General features: G+C 43.7%; 2 protein-coding genes across 2 annotated transcripts; one reads left to right on the plus strand and one right to left on the minus strand.

Annotated features, from left to right (window-relative positions):
• The first annotated feature begins 309 nt into the window (after positions 1-309).
• Positions 310-7,508, plus strand: abcd4 (ATP-binding cassette, sub-family D (ALD), member 4). The gene is made up of 19 exons (XM_017427314.3): positions 310-695; positions 905-1,023; positions 1,268-1,395; positions 1,994-2,133; positions 3,040-3,156; positions 3,654-3,779; positions 4,140-4,190; positions 4,311-4,405; positions 4,508-4,629; positions 4,959-5,050; positions 5,147-5,236; positions 5,365-5,570; positions 5,752-5,843; positions 5,969-6,005; positions 6,287-6,336; positions 6,466-6,518; positions 6,591-6,667; positions 6,809-6,924; positions 7,225-7,508. The coding sequence occupies exons 1-19, from the start codon at positions 655-657 to the stop codon at positions 7,306-7,308; spliced, it is 1,836 nt and encodes a 611-aa protein (XP_017282803.1). The 5' UTR covers positions 310-654; the 3' UTR covers positions 7,309-7,508.
• A 160-nt stretch (positions 7,509-7,668) lies between these two features.
• On the minus strand, positions 7,669-19,009 carry acss1 (acyl-CoA synthetase short chain family member 1). The gene is made up of 14 exons (XM_017427313.3): positions 18,491-19,009; positions 18,204-18,300; positions 17,043-17,242; positions 16,609-16,784; positions 16,299-16,451; positions 15,555-15,702; positions 14,244-14,381; positions 12,164-12,256; positions 9,383-9,495; positions 8,906-9,032; positions 8,704-8,831; positions 8,321-8,384; positions 8,111-8,232; positions 7,669-8,025 (listed from the first exon to the last, which is right to left on the minus strand). The coding sequence occupies exons 1-14, from the start codon at positions 18,801-18,803 to the stop codon at positions 7,861-7,863; spliced, it is 2,037 nt and encodes a 678-aa protein (XP_017282802.1). The 5' UTR covers positions 18,804-19,009; the 3' UTR covers positions 7,669-7,860.
• Positions 19,010-20,185: the final 1,176 nt, after the last annotated feature.

Genomic DNA, 20,185 nt, shown 5'->3' on the forward strand with positions numbered 1-20,185 from the left:
CTTAATCATTATCACATAAAGCCAATCTGTAGGGAAGCAGTGTTTAAATGCTTCGATAAAATAATATTATGTGAATATTTGCAATTTGTGAACAGCATTTTGATTGGACCCTCCATTAAACGTTAGTCGGTAAGAAACTGAATTATTATATTTAATTTTTCCTCTCAAAATGAGTGTAGGTATAAACCACAATTATAATATTATTTGAAAAACATTAAAATTCGTTGGAATTCATTTTAAACCAAAGTAGGTTGCAGCTTTTATTTTGGAAAAATGGAAACGGAAATCAGATAAACCGGAAGTTTGTAATTTGACGGCAGCTGACCAAAACATTTGATTTCACCTGAAGCCGAAGGTGAAACAGCTCTAAGATAAGTCGGATACGCGTTTAAACTACTTATGTGGCGTCGCAGAGACAATAAACAACATTATTTTAACATAAAGTCGATAAAATCTGTTTGAAACTGCGCTTGGTGAGTGTTGTCATCGCTCGCCGGTGTTACAAATCTGCTCGTTTCATAATATTTGAGGCTCTAGTTGCGCTGTTTTTCTTGACCTGCTGAATATCGTTCGCCTAAATAAAATACGGACAACTCATGTGAAGTTTTTTAACTTGGAGGGGGCTGAAATAATAGCTCTGGGCTGCTGGTGCAGATGCCTCGGCAGGAGAAGACAAAAGGAACAGGAAGAAAAAGGTAAAAATGAAACTTTATCAATAATAAACGAAACTGTGAATCTCATTTAACAACCAAGACAGCTCTAAGTCTTCCTTTTTAAATTAATTTCTTTATTTTTTGGACTTCCTGGTGCTGTTACAGCATAAGGAGCTCGCAGCAGTGTTGCATCATGCATGAAAATGAACAAATGGGTGTCTCAACAAGCTTCTTCATTCTATGTAACTTAGGCCAAAACTAGACTGGAGGTTTGTTCAGAGGTTCTGCAGCATCCAGAAAGTCCTGTTTCCATCATGGTCCAGTCAGAGTGCTCTGATGTTCGGGACGCTGCTCGGTGTCACTCTGACAGGTAAAAAGCTGAAGTTACTAAATATGTTTTGCAAAAGGAAGCTGTCCTCCCCCCACACCCCAAAAAAAAGGAAATTAATGGTTATAATCAGGTCAAACCAGCTTCAAAATGACTGCAGCTCAAACTGTTTCATCATCTCTCAGTATTGTTTAACAAGCCTCCGTTTGGACAGTCTTTTAAAAAGTAAAAAGTAAAAAAAAAAAAAACCACAACGAGCTGCTAACACATCATTTTCTGCCACCAGAGCAGCTGATCATTTACCAGGTGGGCGTCCTCCCCAGTCACTTCTACAACGTGCTCGCAGACAAAGATTACTCCGGCTTCAGGAGCCTGGTGGGAGCCGCCCTGGTGCTCATTTTGCTCAACTCCACAGTAAGTTGGACTTTTGGGTTTTCTGCCGCAGGAACTTTTTTTTTTTTATCTCTCGTCCTGGGGTCCGAACGAGATTAAGATCCTACTGATGGATCGTACTGTTACACCCTGGAATGTGGCCAAAGTCAGCTGTTTTTGTTCCTTTTATCATTTTCTTTGCCTTTTTTTTATCACTTTAGAGTCAGCACTTACAACGGCTGTCTAGATAAGATTCGTGGTATTCAGTTTTAGGTTATCAGTTTGGTACTTAAAACATGGCTTTTGTCTATAAAACGGTCGAATTGCAGCGACTTTACAAGGTCAGCTTGACATGCTTACTTTGTAGTTTTACACACTTTATATCTGTTATGTTCCCTTTCTCTCAAAGAAGCAGATAATTTACCACCAAATTATGTTGATTTGTTCGCTTAAATCATCTAATGTCTTATTACGTGTTGGATTTTGTTGCACCTGAACCTTCTTTAAGTTTTGCAGTCATTTGGGTCACAACTACACCCTTAAAATGTTGTACAGTTTTGAAGTTTTTGTGTTATTTACCTCCGTTCGCAGACAAGTAAGCCCCGTCTCTTCCTTCCTCTCTGTGTTATTTTCGCCACAGCTGAAAAGTCTCGACCAGTACATCTGCAACCAGATGTACGTCAGCTGGAGGAGGACGCTGACGGAGAGCCTCCACTCGGCCTACTTCCAGGGCAGAGTCTATTACATCCTCAACGTGCTCCGAGAGGACATCGATAACCCGTAAGCGTGAGCTGCTCTCTTATGTTGACATCGTCCAAAGTGGTGGCATTTAAAGGCCGAGCGCCACTCGAAGGAAGGCGCCTTTCGTGCCGGAGCTGCAGGCTGAGAAATGACGGGAAAATCTGCTCTGGACATATTTTGCTAACAGAGTTGTCTCCCAACAGTCCAACGCTAAAGTTTTAAACAGAGATTTCATGCGCTGAGCAGCACTTGGAGCGTGCGTTGTGGATGACTCTCAGCTACTGCTCCACCGAATTCTTAGTCAATATCTGTAAAACTGACTGAGCTATGATCTAAAGTCAGTTGGCTAGGGCAGCCATCTTGAATCAGGTCGACTCCAAAGGTTAATCAGTTGTAGACGTTCATCCAATGATTACTTTCTCAGAGTTTCATTAAAATTCGTCCTGTGGTTTATGAGATATTTTGCTAACAGACACACAAACACAGACACATTGTTACTCAGTCTTTCAGCGACGGGTGTTTTTGTATTTAAAGACATAAATATGTTCCAGTTTGGTATTATTCAAATTGTCAACCAGTACTTTTTAAAAGTTTGACGTATATTGTTTGTTCTATGTAATATTTCATGATATTTTTATTGCCCACTGCTATGAAAGGCAAGCAATTATATAATTGTCTCTGTGTGTGTATTAATTTGTCTGTCTGTTAGCAAAATATCTCATGGACCACTGGCAACATTTCATTAAAACTCTCAGAAAGTAACCACTGGATTCACATCTACAACTGATTCACTTTTGGAGTCAGTTCAGTTCAAGATGGCTGACACAGCAAAGACAAAAGCAACTATAACTCAGTCCGTTTTGCAGCTATTAAGCTGAGATTTGGAGTGGCAGCAGCTGAGGCCGATCTTTTAATTGTGTGTGTTGTTGTTTTTTTGTCTCCCAGTGACCAGCGGATCAGTCAGGATGTAGAGCGCTTCTGTAAGCAGATGAGCACCATGGCCAGCCGCTTGATCATCTCGCCGTTCACCATTTCCTACTACACCTACCAGTGCTTTCACAGGTCAGCGTCCGAGCTGAACGTTACACCGGGCTCTGCTGGAGCGCTGCGGAGCTTTAGCCAAATTAAAAACATTTGGTTATTATTTGTTTTTAAAATGACGTCTACATTTACAGCACGGGAGTGTTCGAAGCCCATACTATGAACCAGGAGCAATACTTTTTGTCTCATCTGTTTAGCTGGGGTTTCTTTTTTTAACCCCACTGCTCACTCTGGTCATCTGATCGGTAGCTTTAGTTTGTTAACATGAAAGTAGTTCAGTTTTCTTTAACTCACAGGAAAGCAGGAAAAGGGTGTAGTTCTCACGTGTTTGTTCCAGTCCGAAAATATGCTCCTAAAAACCTAAAAACTAAATCCTCCCATATTTGTTTAGATTAAATTTTGAGTATTAATTTGTGGCGTTTTAGCGTTCGGTTTCATAAAGGATTTAAATGTAATGTTTTACTTTGTCTTTTTGAAGGAAGGGAAACGTAAACAAATGAGGTTTCTTTGCTTTGCAGCACCGGCTGGATCGGTCCTGTGAGTATCTTTGGATACTTCGTCGTTGGAACGATCGCCAACAAAATCCTCATGGGTCCGATTGTGTCGACCCTGTTCGAGCAAGAGAAACTGGAGGGGGACTTCAGGTGACTTTGCCACACAGTCCTGGTCATGTGACCAAAAACACACACAAGTGTCTGCGTAAACAAAGAGTTTGTGGTAACAACAGAGCAGCTGGGCCTCTCCCCAGCTTTACTTAATGCGGATCCTCCCAGTGTTTGCTGTCAGGGAAACAGGTTCTTTGTTACAAGGAAGTGTCTGCGGATGTTGGCTCAGAGCCTTTTGCCGTCTAATAACAGGATATGCATCAGCTTGGAGTTTAGTTTTTGTTCCCCAAGTCCCATGTTGAAACAGGCGGACTTTTGTTTAAAGCTCGAATCACGTTGCATTTTAGGTCATAGCACAGCTTTACTAAAAGTGTATTTTTTTTTTGACATTTCTTACAGATTTAAGCACATGCAAATCCGTGTCAATGCAGAGTCTGCAGCGTTTTACAGGTGAGACAGAAAAAAAAAGCACTTACACGTTACGTAGGCTCTCAACACGCGATGTGGCTCTTTGATTCGTCCCAACGTGAAGTCGCGCCGAACGGCAGCTTGACGCGTGTGTCTCTTCAGAGCAGGAAAAGTGGAGCATGTGAGAACGAACCGACGACTGCAGACGCTGCTGCAGACTCAGAAGAGTCTCATAAACAAGGAACTCTGGCTCTATAGTAAGAAAGTAACATGTTACACACACTGCCTTTCAGCTGCCGCCACCCGAGCTGCTTCTCTTTGACACTGGCTGATTTAATCCGACACTTGTCTTCTCCCAGTCGGGGTGAACACCTTTGACTACCTCGGAGGTTTCCTCAGCTACATTATAATCGCCATTCCTATCTTCACTGGTGTTTACGATGGGCTCACTCCTGGTGAACTTAGTGCACTCATCAGTAAGGTAGGCCTGCTTTGTCACTTACCAGCCACAGAACAGTGAAACAGAAACATATTAAAACTTAATAATTGGACAGGATGTAAACATGCTAAGTGTTCCTTACTGACATTTGGGGATAACATCCAGTGTGGAAGGGCAGAAATCAGAGCTGTTGTTTTTAGTTTAGCCACTAGATGGCACCAAAGCTCTCTCCTCCAACTTTTTTGGGTCACATTTCTTTCAGAAGTTTACCACTGGAACATCACATCTATAAGTTTACTGTAAACTTGTGTTACTGTTTTATTCTCTTTTTGTGTTTGACTCTCTGCTCGATGTTCTTCCTGTCCATTCAGAACGCCTTTGTGTGCATCTACTTAATAAACGGCTTCACACAGCTAATAGACCTGTCAACGACTCTGTCAGATGTGGCCGGTTACACCCACAGGTATCCTGCTGCGTACTTTAACCGCAGGAGAAATAATAATATTAGCAGGCTTTGTATGTGGATCACCGACTCTGTGTGTGTGCGTTCTGTGGTCAGGATCGGGGAGCTGATGGAGGTGATGGATGACGTCCTGAGGAAGCAGTGCGACTACGATCCTGCGTCAGGAGAAAGCTATGACTTTGACAGGTCCGCGTGAGCCGTTTGAAAATAATCTGAGCTGTCGAGGCATTTTAGGAAATAGGAAAATGGAAAAAGGACGTGAAAAATGTTTGTCAGCAGCATCATCTAAATATCATTTTCTTCTTTTCAAACAGCGACTTCAATGTCCACGCGGGCCCCGTGGACACGGCCTTCATCTTGGACCATCTCTCCTACAAATCTCCGTTCTCGGACCAGCTGCTGGTGGAGGATCTGAGTCTGAAAATCAGTCAGGGTGCTCATCTGCTGGTGGTGGGAAACACGGGCACCGGGAAAACGTCGCTGCTGCGAGTCCTCAACCGGCTCTGGGAAGCCCACAGCGGTGAGACGGCGAGAGGACCGAACCCGTTTGTAGCTTTTCCTCCTGACCAGTGAGGGCTCAACCTAAACCCTTTGTCTCTGCATGAGGAGGAAGTTATTGGGAATCTCGTAAAGGCTCCTAAATGACTGATTTGTAGAATTCCTGCACATTCGTGGCTTAACGCCTGTCCATTTTGGTGCAGGTTTCGTTCAGATGACCACATGTTTCGGGCCTAGAGGAACGCTCTTCCTTCCACAGAAACCCTACATGACTGATGGGACTCTGCGCGAACAGGTAACAAATCTGTAACATTTGTGTCTCTAAACATGTCATTTATTATGAAATGCAGGTCTTATAACCACTACAATCATCAAAAAACTGACCATTTTCTCTTTTACTGAAACTCTTCTTTCCAACAGGTGATTTATCCACTGAAGGATATTTACCCTGCATCAGGTAACATATCATGACCAAGAAGTTTCCATTAAAACTGTTTAACAAAGAGAAGGAAAATCTCTTAATGGTTTTTCTACTAAAACACTAAAATAAAATCCATCATTAAGGTATTTTAGAGGTTAGTTTGTGTTTTAAGTCAAACTGAACTCTGAGGTTATATTTATTCTGGAAACATTTTAGCTCTGTCCTGTTTTTTCTTTGATATTTTGGGCTCTCCCTATTAGGATCGCATCAGAGTATCTGCAAAATGTTGAATAAATTAATACTATCTTTGTTTTCAGGGTCAGTGGACGACGACAGAATTATTCAGTTCTTGGAACTGGCTGGAGTGGTGAGTTCTGTTTATTCAAAAATGTTCTTTCAGTAAAAAAATAAAGTCCCATTTTATCATGATGTGCTTTCTTTAAATATTAAGCTTTTATTTATGTGCTCATATTGAAGCTAACTTGGTATTTTTCAGTCCAGCCTTCTGAAGAGGACTGGAGGGCTGGATGAGGAGGTTGACTGGAACTGGTATGAACCAAATTAAAAACGGCTCTGTGAAACAAACCACCCCAGCTCTGACGGGCGTTTTCTCCCCCTCAGGTCTGACGTTCTGTCTCCCGGTGAAATGCAGCGCCTCTCCTTTGCACGGCTCTTCTACCTGCAGCCGAAATATGCCAGTATGTTCCTCTGAAGTACTTACCGGAGCACCTCAGGAATAAACAGCTTGATTACAATTCACCATATCTAATGTTTGTTATACTGAACAACCCTCCATCCTTCTCTCACTCTTTTTTTTTTTTTTTGCTTTAATGCATCAGTTTTAGATGAGGCCACCAGCGCTTTGACTGAGGAAGCCGAGGCACAGCTGTACAGATTGTGCAAACAGCTGGGCATGACTTTGGTCAGTCTGGGACACCGGAGCAGTCTGGTAAAGGTAGGCCAAATCCTGAGCAGACACCTTTAAGACTCTTGAATGTTTAGACCAAAATGTGGCTTGTAAGAAAATGAAAACTACAATTGAGAAACCATTTTTTGGTTTATTTTGTTTGACATAAGCCTTTTTTTTAACCTTAACCTTCTCACAAAACTAGTAAATCAATCAAACAGAAGTATAATAAAAGAATCTTCTCTGTAGCCTGACAAAAGTTGATCATAGATGAGCTTTTTTCCCTTAAATCTGCTGTCTGAATCTAAAAAAGGAGGACTACATTAACTGTCGAACTATTTGTCTCAGTACCACGACGTCCAGCTGAAGCTGTGCGGAGGCGGCCGGTGGGAGGTGACCAAATTAAAAGGAGCCAGAGAGGAGGCGACGTGAGCTCGGCGACACCAGAAAACACGGGAGGCAAGAGCGAAAAGACTCCTTTATTCATTAGTTTGTGGCGTTAGGTGCTCTCAGGCTCGGCGCCATCGGCCCAGTTGGCTAAAGTGCACCTTCAGTTTTTTATTTTTTATTTTTTATGTTGACATGTTCAGGAAAAAAAAAAAAGTGGGAATGCAACATTAACTGTCTGAAGGTTTGAGTTTAAGAATCAGAAGCCCCAAAATGCTCTCTCATCATTAAAAGAAATACTTTCATGTTGATTACAGTTCATTGCATTATTATGAGTGGTGTTTGGTAATTTTAGTCTGAAAATCTCAATGTTCTTAAAGGAAATCCTACTTAGAACAAAGTACATCTGATCAGTTCACAGTTTAAGAGCTATTTGATTTCATAGTGTTCATATATTCAATAAAAACTAAATATTTGGTCGTTAATTTTTTTTTTTAAGGCACAAGTTGGGTTAATTAAAATACGGCGACGTGATCGGGGGTAGTCTTCATTCGACTGGAATGTTTTGTTTCACGATTCAATTTGTTGCAAACCTCGTCATTTACGTAAGAGCTTTTCGTGGTCTTCAATGATCTCCTGAACGGCTGCGGGATCGTCCAGCGTGCTGAGGTCGCCCAGGCCGTCCAGGTCGCACTCCACGACTTTCCGCAGGACCCTCCGCATGATCTTGCCCGAGCGGGTCTTCGGCAGACGCTTGACAAACTGCCGACACAGAGCAGAGGGAAGGGTCACCGAGGAAAGTCGGGTTTTAGGATCTTTGTGTTTAAAAGCCCGAGCCGACTCGTACCTGGATGAAGTCTGGACAGGCGTACTTGGCGATCTTCTCCGACACCATGTTGCTCAGCTGCTTGGACAAATCTGCCTCCTGGACTTCCACACCTTTTTTGAGCACCACGAAAGCATACACACCTGGCAGAGGAAGAGATTTGTGTTCTTATCCGTGTGGACACTGGAGAACACGTGTGATAATTTACACTGAAATCAGCAGGTTACTTGCCTTGTCCTTTGATGTTATGAGAGTATCCTATGACGGCAGACTCGGCCACTTCAGGACACTTATTCTGTCACGGACGTCACAATCAAAGTCATTTCACATTTAAAGACCTTTATCCAAAAATGGCTTTACAATAAATATGTCGTAGCTATGCTTTACAGAAAATGTTGTCATCAAAGCTGTGATTTTATCTTAAACACCTAACGAACTGTTGAGAAAGTTAAGTTGTAAATTGCTGCTTCTCAGATGGAAAAAAGTGAATAAAATGGCAACATGTGGCATGACTTTTCTTGTTTTTAACCACCAGCTTGAGGCCAAATTCCAGTTTGTGATGAACGATTCATGTATTCGTGCTCAGTTACGCTTTGACATTTAAACTAACTTACCACGACATCCTCTATCTCCGCCGTCCCGATCCTGTGGCCGCTCACGTTTATGACGTCATCGAGGCGTCCTGTGATCTGGTAGTAGCCCTCCTCGGAACGGTAGGCACCGTCACCAGTAAAGAAGTAACCTACAGCATGGATCCAGATGGTTTTTATTTTTGCTCTAGTTAAGCGGTTGGTCCCTGAACGCATCATAATGTACCTGGATAAGGTTGGCAGTAGGTCTCAATGAACCTCTGGTGGTGGTTGTGAATGGTTCTGGCCATACCGGGCCAAGGCTGAGCCATACACAGAGCTCCAGAGACGTTGTTAGAAGTCAGCACTTTGCCCTGGAGAAACAACAAAAAGAGCTACATCTGTTAACATAAAAGCATCAAAAATGAGAGAATGAAGCCAGTCAGTGTGCGCCTTTAAGGCTGTTTGAAACACAACATTAAACCCTGTGAAGCTTGTGAAAGAGGAAGTTTGTATCCGCTCAAAAAAAACATCACTCTGTCACAATCTTCGCATTGCAAAAGAGCTCACATCCACAGCAAAAAACAGTGCGACAGATTTTTCAGGGTGGGTGTCAGAAAGTGACACAGCTGCTGACGATTTTATAATCCCGATCTGACCTCGTCTCCTCCAGGCCATTCTCATCCACACACACACACACACACACACACAATCGAGCCCTCACCTCAGCGTCCATGAGCACCGGCTTAATGCCAAAGAAGGGTCTCATAGCCATCCCCGGGACAATCTCTGCATCTGGGTCTGAAGGCTTTGGGGCGATGCAGATGCCACCTGTTTCTGAGCGCACACACACACACACAGTTTCACATTTTGTTCACAAACAATGAAAGAAGAGCTCAATGTGTGTTCGTTTTAGCTGCTATGAATGCCTGTGTTGCTCAGCCTCAAACTACCTGGTTCCAGAAGATCATTTTTAAAACATGAAACATGGATTTCCTGACACTTGGGCTTAAAAACTGGATCGTAGTTTTAAACAACAACAACAAAAATGACCTAAACAACAAGTAACAGTTTCATTTTGGTGTTCCTCAAGGCTCCATGGGCCTCTGTTTATTTTAATAAACACTAAATGTTGGTCGTAGATGTATATCCAACGATTACTTTCCGAAAGTTTCATTTAAATCTGTCCTCTGATTCATGAGATATTTAGCTAACAGACACAGGCGATCCACGTGAGCGCCCACCTGTGGCAGCAGATACTAATTAACTTGTTTGCTGAGATCACACTTGATACACCCGTGGTCAGTTTTTAAGGTTTTTCCAAACATTATTCTATAAGGAAACCTTTATGTATTCTCTATTTAATGTGGTTTAAATAATTTAGTATCTCATTTCTGTCCTAAACAGCTATTAAAGTATTAATAATTTATGACTGCTGGTATTAATATGTAACAGTTCTGACCCCAAGCAGCGCATCATAACACCTTTTTTCTTGTTCACTTAATCTTTTCCTACATTTTTCTGCAATGTGAAAATGGAAGAAATGGATATATCATTTAAAATTAACATTCTAATATTGAAGACTAGAAAGAACTAATAACAAAAAACATGTCTGCGTACTTTAGAAACGGAACAAAATAGAACCTATAAAAGGCAGAGCTGAGTAACGGTCTGTGAATCCGATGTAAGCCCTTCTCATGGCTCCAGATGCAGATTGTGGAATTACAGCCATACTAAGTAAATTAAAACAATTAGAGCCGTCCAGGCCTCGGGGGGTGGGGGGGCAGTGGTAATCCACCTCATGGTGTCGGTGGCACCAGTGCTGGAAAACGGCTAAAAAAAGTAGGACACGACAGATGATGCCACAATGGCATTAGGAGCCGGCGTCCTGTTCATGTGAACTGTGAGAGTTCAGGTCCAAATACGGTCCCAGGCCAAAAAAAAAAAAAAAAAAAAGTTAATCTTTTTTCCTCTGTGTCAAGCAGCTGTTTCATCTTAAAGACGAGAAGCGCCGCGTATCCCCTCACTCGGCTTCCAGTTTGCGTTTTTTGTGTCGACTGAAGCCTTCAGGCCTCTCCTCCATCTCCTCCCCTCGCCTGCCCTGGATGATCCGACGAACAGATCGGACGCCCTCGACGGGTGAAAATCCATTTCCCCTCTCTGAACGGGCTACTTGCGTCCAGATCAACCAAATGGCCTTTATGAATAATGCCACTTAGCCCTAATTGAAAACACTAGTCCGGAAAAAATACCGTAACAACATAATCCTTTTTGGTGAAGTAGGGTATTTGGGTCGTTATCTGTGTCTGCGACTCTTAAGCTCACGATGCGCTGATGTTTAATTATCATCAGGAATAGATTTTTTGCCGTTCGTATGGTAATTAATGCGGGTTTGCCCCATTTGGGTATTACTCAATCTGATTAGGATGGCCCGAGGATGAAACACGTCGTGTCAGACGGGTCCGGTGTTCGGACATTATTAGCAAAATCAGCTGATTTACAACATGTTGCCATTATGTCCCCTATAAACTACAGCTGTGGAGGCAAAACGGTTATTTTGTTGCAACTTTTGAACTGTTTAGAAAATATTACAAATATTTTTTCAGTCGTTTTCTGTCGGCCACAGCGACTCGTTTTATCTGCCTCCTGTTGTCAAAATTGTAGGCAGGTGATTCATCCACCTAATGTTCTCTAAATCATGTTAAAACCAATAAATTATTTTTTGTTTCAGTTAGAAAATTAAAGGCAGACAATGTGAATCGTTTCATTCTCCTGGTTCTTACTTCTAACATCCAAACCTCCCAACAACCAGGCTCCATCTTATTGTTCCATATTTTCCTAACAGAGCACTTCGCTCTCAGACTGAAGGTTTACTTCTGGTTCCTAGAGTTTCTCAATATTTCATAATATTCCTCAGTTTCTCTTCTGTCATCGCCATTATCTGAACTTGGTGTGAGCACCAAGGCATGAAATCTAATAACCTATGACTTATTGCGGTCCAAGCAGCCCTTAGGTAGTGATATTGCACTAAATTATATTGCAATGATGATAAATCTGCAATATTTGTGCAGCTCTGTCGACTCTCATTCTTGAGTCTACAGAAAGAGAAAAGCTCCCTCTCTTCAAACATATACACACACCCATATGAGTGTGTGTGTGTGTGTGTACATGCACACACACACACACAGTTGCAGATGTTATGTAACACTATCCTGGTTTGAGAACCGGAGCTGAGAGCTCTTCCCTCTAAGGTGGGCTGTTTCACTGCAGACATGGCTGGTTTTCAAGTGGAGCCTGCGAACCCAACTTTCACTTGAACTGGGACTGAGAAGGCGTCAGCAAGTTGTTAAAAATTTATTTTAAAATCCTCGACACGAGCATAGAAACGAGTTATGCATGTGCTGTCATGTTCCGGACCAGCAAGGGAAGGCAGGGCAGCATAAACCGTAGAGCCAGCCAACTAAACTGAAGATACGAACTCTAAATATAGGATATATTCAGTTACCAGTTTGCCACCAGGTATCCACCACAGGACAGCGTTTTTCCCCGACCACCCTGTGGTACCACTCCCACGCCTCGGTGTTGATCGGCTCGCCCACTGCAGACAGACAGGAACAGCTTGAATTAATATAATATGATGTCACTGCATGTTTTGGGTCTAAATTACTCATACGGCTTTTGGTAATCAGACCCGGTGTGAAAGTGGAACACGGTCAGCAGCAACAACAAAACGGGGCAGCCACCCACAACGACGTCCCTCCGAATCGAGCCGACTGAGCCGACAGAGCGGAGCTGGTCGTGGTTTCACAAGAAACTCAAGAGATCGACGGCCGAGGGGTTTATTTTTAACTTCTGATAATTAGAAAAGCTGCCATGTGGTCCAAACTGTTTGGCAATCTGGATTTCCACTTTCCGGGAAGGCCGACGTCTAAATTTATGCTTTTTTGCCGTCGTCTTGATGTCAGACACACACACACACACACACGAGCAGATAAACAGATTGTTGAATCAGACATGTTGACTCCAAACTGGAACGCCGTGACACCGAACACAAAGAGATGAACCATAACACTGATGATGTGACACCTTTCATTTGCAGTTCTTCGGGCCTTTTCTATATCTTTATGTGTGGAATAAAACTATTAAACTGAGGTAAAAACTCGGGTTTCTAAGGAAACTACTGTTTCTAAATTTCTGTAGGAATAAAACATTGCCTTGGATTCAACTGAAACAAAATAAAATGAAATATAAACAAAAGTCTCTGGGAGTTTGTCTTTTTTTCCATGGATTTTATCGAATACATAACAATCTGAGCCTTTGTTGCCAATCCAAACACTAAGTTTGTTTCACCTCGCAGCGGTTCAGTAGCTGCCGTCATGCTCAGCGCAGCACAGTGTCCGATTGGTGTCTTTATGAGACAACTTCAGGTTCCGTTTGGGATTTTCAGAATCATGAAGCCGGTTCACTTTTTTTTTTTTTTTTTACTTGGGCTGGTTATTGTGCCAACTTTTGCTCCAAGGCAGGTTAGGTAAGGTTTCTGGATTAGAGCTCACATGACGACATGCTGCCTCTCAACTGATTAATATCTTTAAAAAAAGAACATCTTTACACTAAAGGCAGTCTAATTATAAAAAATTAAAGCATCTAAGTGCAAAACACATCATGTCTGCGTGCCCGTTTCAACAAGAATCGTATAAAATGTTTGAACGCCTGATTAAAATCACACAGTTAATGCAACATTATGGAGACTTGAATTTAACTCGACCCGATTGCTGGACTGAACTGCTTTTAATGCAAAGAGCTTTAAAGGAGCATAAAGTTTAAACTTTCTTGTCTCAAACTCAGGTGACACCTCCAGAAGATCAGTGCAATAAAGAGAAAACCGCAGCTTTACGGTCAGATCTACTCGCCGCAGAATTGGTAAAATTTTTGATTTGTGGTCCTTAGATGCAGATCCACGATTCCTCATCGTTAGGGTTAGTTAAGCCAGATTTCTTAAAGAAACCCTGAATAAGCTGAACCTGCTTCATACTATAGGGCACAGAACTGACTGCAGGGATTTTTGCGACCTTTCCCCTCCACGTACAAAAACTAAATCTGTCCCAAACTGAAAATCTCCATTTTTTCCTCTTTTAACCTTCTTTAATTAAGCAAACAGATGCAGGTGCACGTATTTTCCTGGCTGTAAATCTTCCTGACCTTTCCTTTAGGCGCTGAGGGGCACTCAGGTGAGCTGGCAAACCAAACCTTCTTGTACTTTTAGTAAAACAGAACAAACCATTTCTTGCACGACTCTTCTCTAGAGGACAAAAAAACCACACCGGACGGCATTTTTTGGTCCGTGTGCGCTGAACCCGAACAAGGAGAAATAACATAAAGTTAATAAATAGATGATTACTACAATCCGGGCTGAAGCTTTGGAGATGTTTTAGCTGAACAGGAGTTCCCTTGTTGCACGAAGGCCTCACAACTCGTGCTGCATGCTGGAATTTCTCAGAAACATGTAAACCCAACAGCAAAGTTAGCAAATGAGGACGGTGTGTCAAAAAAAAAAAAAGTCTTTCAGAAGATCATGTTTCACATACCAGAGCCGAGAGTTTTGAGGGAGGAGCGATCGTACTTCTTCACCCACTGGTCTCCATACTTGATGAGGAGGCGGATTGCTGTGGGCGCCCCGTAGAACTGGTTGATCTTGAGCCTCTCAACCATGTCCCAGTATCTTCCTGCGGGGAAGATGGCACGTTTAGACGAATGTTTGCAGATGTTTGGCGAGGACGACCTAAAGCAGTAGCCTGTGAGCTCAGAGGCAGAAACTACTGTGGTGATTTGTTTGTGCTTTCGCCTCCTTTTGAACCCACTAAAGTGGGACAGATGACACAGTGGGACGATTGTGGTTCTGGCTCCTGTGTGGGTGTGCGCTCGGTACTCTTAGTGTTAAAAGGAGAAAAAAAAAAGTTATTCGCCGGCAGAGATACAGGCCTGAAGAACTCATGACAAAGCAAGATCATGGGGAAACGGCGCTCACAGGAAGCTACATTCAATTTCCTTGAAAAACTAAGAAATAAAAGTGTTTGATTAAAGGCCTCGAATCTGGTGTTGGGAAATGACAGAGTTGTGGCCATTTTGGCCAAACCTTGTAAATAAATGATCTGTTAGCACTCAGAGAAGGTGTTGTGGCTGACTCTCAGCTACTACCACACCAAGTTTTAGCTGAAAATCTGTAAATCTGACAGAGTTATAACTATTTTTGCGTTTCTTAAGGTTGATTAGCTGTGGCAGCCATCTTGAATTGGGTTGACTTCATTAGTTATTCAGTCATAGACATATATCCAATGATTATTTATATTAGGATCCATCCAGTGGTTCATGAAATATTTTGCTAACAGACAAAGTGTTGACATCCTAAGTTAATACCAAAGTTTTGAACAAAGATATGGAGCGATCAGTTGATGCTCAGAGTATGTGTTGTGGATGACTCTCAGCTACTGCCACACCAAATTTTAGCTCGAAATCTATAAATCTGACTGAGTTGTAGCCATTTTTGCGTTTCTTAAGGTTGATTAGCTGTGGCAGCCATCTTGAATTGGGTTGACTCCAAAATGTATTCAGCTGGAGATGTGCATCTAATGTTTATTTACTGAAGGTTTCATTAAAATCCCTCCAGTGGTTCATGAGATATTTTGCTAACAGACAGGAAAAACAACCCTGCTTAACTTTCACCTTTTGGTGGCAGCAATATTTACATTAAAAAGACAAATATCCCAAATAAACAGGTAAACAATTATTCCTTGGCTGCAGTACGTTTTCTAGCAAGGAGTTGGTGATTTTTGTGAAAGCTGACTTGAAAATGACACCTTTAACACCCGAGCAGGTCCCGCTCTGCTCTCTGTTCCTACCTGGGTCGGGGTAAACCGGAGTGCTCTCAAACAGAACCGTGGTTCCTCCGTTGGCCAGGGGTCCGTAGACGGCGTAGCTGTGCCCTGTGATCCAGCCGATGTCTGCCACGCAGCCGAACACGTCGCCGTCGTGGTAGCTGAAGACGTACTGGAGACGAGACGGAGGGACGTTCTTCACACGATGTTAGAACCATAAGCTAAAAGTTCAGCTTTAAAGATCAGTAAGCAGAATTTAGTTTTGTTTTATGCTCGCTGCTGGCGGTACGAAACACGCTGTCCATAACACACCCGTCAGAAAACCGTCAGAGTATCAAAACCCAAAGCACAACAAATCCTGAGTACATGTGTCAAGAGTTAGAGCAAAGAAAAGGTTTTCATAAAGGGGTCACATGTGACCTTGACCTTGAAATCAGTAGGGATCATCCCTGACCCATAAGGTGTCTGGCTGTACAGTTTGACATTCCTACGTTACACGGTTGCAGTTGGACCACAGACAAGATTTTCACAAAGGGGTCCCCTGTGACCTTGATCTTTGACCCCGTGACCTAGAAATCAGTAGGGATCATCCTTGACACATGAGGTGTCCAGTTGTGCAGTTTCACATTTCCAAATTAAAGGGATATCAATTTAGAGCTCGGAGAAGAAACTGTCCACAGACAGACAGACGGACGGATTGCCAGACGGCGCCATACCATAATACTTCCCGCCTTTGTGAAAAACACGAGGACGCTGCAGCTGGTTTACCCTGTGTGTGAGAGCGGCGTACAGCAGGTATCCAGCCTGCGTGTGAACGAGGCCTTTGGGCTTTCCTGTGCTGCCCGACGTGTAGAGCAGGAACAAGACGTCCTCGCTGTCCATAGCTGCAGGCTCGCACACCGCGTCCTCCTTCAGCATCTCCTGCAGCCCGGGGCGTTGCCGCGGAAACAAAGATGGAGGCAAAACATCAAGAAGACCCTCACATCGAAGCTGAAACTACTTGTCAAAGCATCGCACTGTTTACCGGTTGGTTTTGTTACCGACACAAGTGTGTTCACGCTGCCTCCGTCGTTCTCACCTCATCCATTGGGATGTCCATCGCTGTCATGGCGACCGGACTGTCCGTTCTCATGGCGACAAACACCTGCCGTACGGTCGGACAGCTCTGCACGGCTGCGTCCACGGTCCTCTTCAGCTCGCTGACCTTCCCCGCCCTGACGCCCTGGTTCACCGTGATGACGGTGCTGGACTCAGCTGCAGGTGTCCCGACGAAGAGAAAAGACGGAGAAATTTGTTCCCGCCGCCGCGATGTGTAGTGATGATAAAAATAAAAACAAAACCCATCTCAGGAGAGATTAATGACGACTGTTGAATCTGCTGGACTAAGTGACAGAAGCGTGCTTTGATTATTTGACACAACTGCCTGCCGTACTTTGGCTCCCCTGCTGATATCAAACACGGAGCAGCTTTCTGATGTGTTGTGTAAACCTGTTGAGCATCAGCAGGCCTCACCGTCTCTGATCCGCTCTGCGAGGGCTTCCGCGCTGAAGCCAGCGAACACCACGTTGTGGGCGGCGCCGATCCGGGCGCAGGCCAACATGGACGCCACCGCCAGCGGGCAGGTGGGCATGTAGATGGTAACGCAGTCCCCCTTCTTTACGCCGTGCCGCCGTAACAGGTTCCCCACGCGGCAGGTCATCTCCAGCAGCTCCCTGCAAAACGACACGCGGATGTGCCAAACATCGAGACTCGCGGGCCAGATGCGGCCGCTTGCTGCAACCTTCACGGCCCCGTGAGACGGTATTTTAAATGTAGTAGAATTAGCCAGCCAATCTTTGACAGCAGATCAAGTGTAGTTTTGCTTAATAGAAGCTGCACACGGTTGTGCAGACTTCTTATAGAAATTAGCCATCTTTAAAGCCGGGAAAATGAACCTTGAATGTTTTAACGTGGAAAAAAACATCAAAAAGACTTCCAAATGGGACGAGTCAAACTCCTGCTAATGAACAAACATCTATAAATCAAACCCCTATAATTATCTGCACTTCAATGAATCTAAAAGGCACAAACAAATAAAGGGATTTATGTTAGCCAGGTTATTAGCATTAGGAGTTAAATTGTAACCGAGTTACTTCAGGCTTAAATGACTGTCCAGTTCATTTCTGGCCTCTGCGTTCAGAGCAGAAGAAAAGCATAAAAAATAAGTTAATTATTAGGTTTAACCTGTCAACCTTTATGAGAAGCAGCTTTAAATGATTAGAAAGGATATAAACAAAGCGATCGTTTATGTGGGTTGAGTAGAAATGTATTGTTTCTGTTGTGCTACTGTCATGATTATTATTATTATTATCAAATGTTCTCTGCCTTTAATGACAGTGGGAAACAGGCTGCTTGGTGCTCAGATCGCCCTGTTTGTAACGTTGGCGCTGATTTCTTTGTTACGTTTTTATCTGAAGGTCTGTTTTCTTTAAAGCTCTGCTACATAAATTTGACATCTGATCCCAGAGATTGTTGGGTTTTTCTGCAGCTGGTGGACTGAATGTTATCTGTTGTTGTTCATGTCTTTAACAGAGGTGGCAAAAAGTGGGTTAAAGCAGAGAAAAGACAACAACAAAAAAAGAGGAAAGTATGGTGTTTGTATTGGCTTTCATGTAAAAAAAGAGAAGCACTGACCTGTAGGTGTACCTGACCTCTGACCCCCTCTCATCCCGCTCCCAGATCAGGGCCACCCTCTCTGGACACGTGTGCACGTGGCGGTCCAAACAATTCACTGCACGCGCGCACAGACACAAACACAAAGGCAGAGGTGTCAATCACTGTCCCTTGCATCACCGCGCGGTGCGTTCAGGGTACAGCTCGATGGTGCGTTCGCTGCTCCGACAATCAAACGCGACAGTTCGCATGAAACGCACTTCCTCGTGTGCACTTTCAGGGGGCCAGGATTAGGGCGCAAATCTCACCAGACACGTTCAGCTCGCCTCCCTCGAACCAGCTGATCCTCCCGCGGCTCAGGTCGCAGTCCTGCACGCGGCGGAAGGGTCGGATCCAGTGCAGCCTGTGGCGGGCCACGGCGGCCCAGAAGCCGTCGCCGTCCGCCACCGAGAAGTCCCGCAGCGCGTCGCGGCCCGACACGCCCGCCGGGAAGCCCGCCGCCTCCGGCATGAAGGCCGCAGCGTTCCCGCTGCTCCGGCGCGGAGATGCGGAGGCGCCCCGGCTGCGGAGGGAAGCGGCCGCCGACTTCAGAGCGCATCTTATTCTGCAAGGAGGCCACATGGTGACGTGTGGGGGGGTGCTCAGTCTGCGCCGTCAGAACGGGCGGAGAGGCTCATTTCCGCCACGCTTGCAACAGATCTGTGCAGATATTTTGGGCAGGAAATCCTCTGCTGGCGTCTGTTGCTTTCCTTCTTTCTTTCGTTGTTGTTGTTGTCGTCGCAGAAAACTTGGAAAGTCCTGAGAGGAAGGGCTTGAGGAGTGATGCGTTAAAGGGCGGTCTGAAACAAATCTGCCGACACTTTTTTCCCCCTCCCTGCCTGTTGAAGTTGAATTCAGCTCATCAAGGAACACCCCCTTCAAGAAAACACATGATTATTCTGAAATGGGGCTTCCTTGCTCCTTTAAGCTCTAAACCTACACTCTGATTTCTTTGCATTTTGCTCACAAGAAGCCAAAGTTTCTTTTAAAGCGACTCATTTTAAACTAGGAAACCAAACATTAAAAGAAAGAGTTCACTGCAGTACGTTTCCAGATACACTGATGTAAAATTTTGAAATTGCGGGTATGCGCTCAGTGTAAACAAAACTGAAAACCATGAGTCATTCGACTTGAAGACAACGTTTAGGTGGAAAATATATGAGAAAAGAGACGACTAAATACCGGGTTTCGCTCAACGAATCTGAGCGTAAATACGTACCAAGACCTCCAAACTGTCGGACTTCTCTATCCCACATGGCTCTTCTATAAACGTGGCCGCTGCTGGCCTATTTTCAGTCTCCTCAGCTGTTTCCGTAGGCAAACAAACACATCTGGTAGTTGATATCTGGCCACAAATTTTGCTCACAACTTTCATTTTTAAGGACACGTTAACCGTCGATTTGGGAAAAACTATTGTGCAGATTTTGTTTGTCAGTAAGTAGCTTTAAAGTAGCCTTGGTCATTAGTTCTTCAGCCTTTTCTAAAGTTTCTTTTTCTGTTCAATCCTTATCTGAAGCTTCTTCTTTTTTTTTAAACTTTCCTGATATTTTAAGCACAGACTGCACAGCATAGTCGGGTGCAGGAGTGGAACGGAAAATTAGTGGAAAAACCAGCCAAAGTCCAAAAGAATAAACTCCTTTTAAAAGCTTCATAAAACCCGTAGAACAATAATCAACACCACTTTCAAATTTTACAAGAAAGCCCGACTCCCCGGAGGTGACACATAAAGAAGTGATGAATTGCACAGTGCTGGAGCTGCTCCGGAACGTGGTAAATGTTAATGAATGAACAAAGAAACGAGGAATAATCTGATCATAAAATCATTTAGGAGCGTTTGGGGAAAATCTGCAACAAACAAACCCAATTCTTCAGGCTTTTTTTATGCATCTGACTTAAAGTAGACATCTGGTTTCTCTATAAAACAAACACAGTTTCTATTTATAGTCCAAACACACGTGGCAGCC

This window comes from Kryptolebias marmoratus, linkage group LG19 (assembly GCF_001649575.2).
Source record: "Kryptolebias marmoratus isolate JLee-2015 linkage group LG19, ASM164957v2, whole genome shotgun sequence".
NCBI lineage: Eukaryota > Metazoa > Chordata > Actinopteri > Cyprinodontiformes > Rivulidae > Kryptolebias > Kryptolebias marmoratus.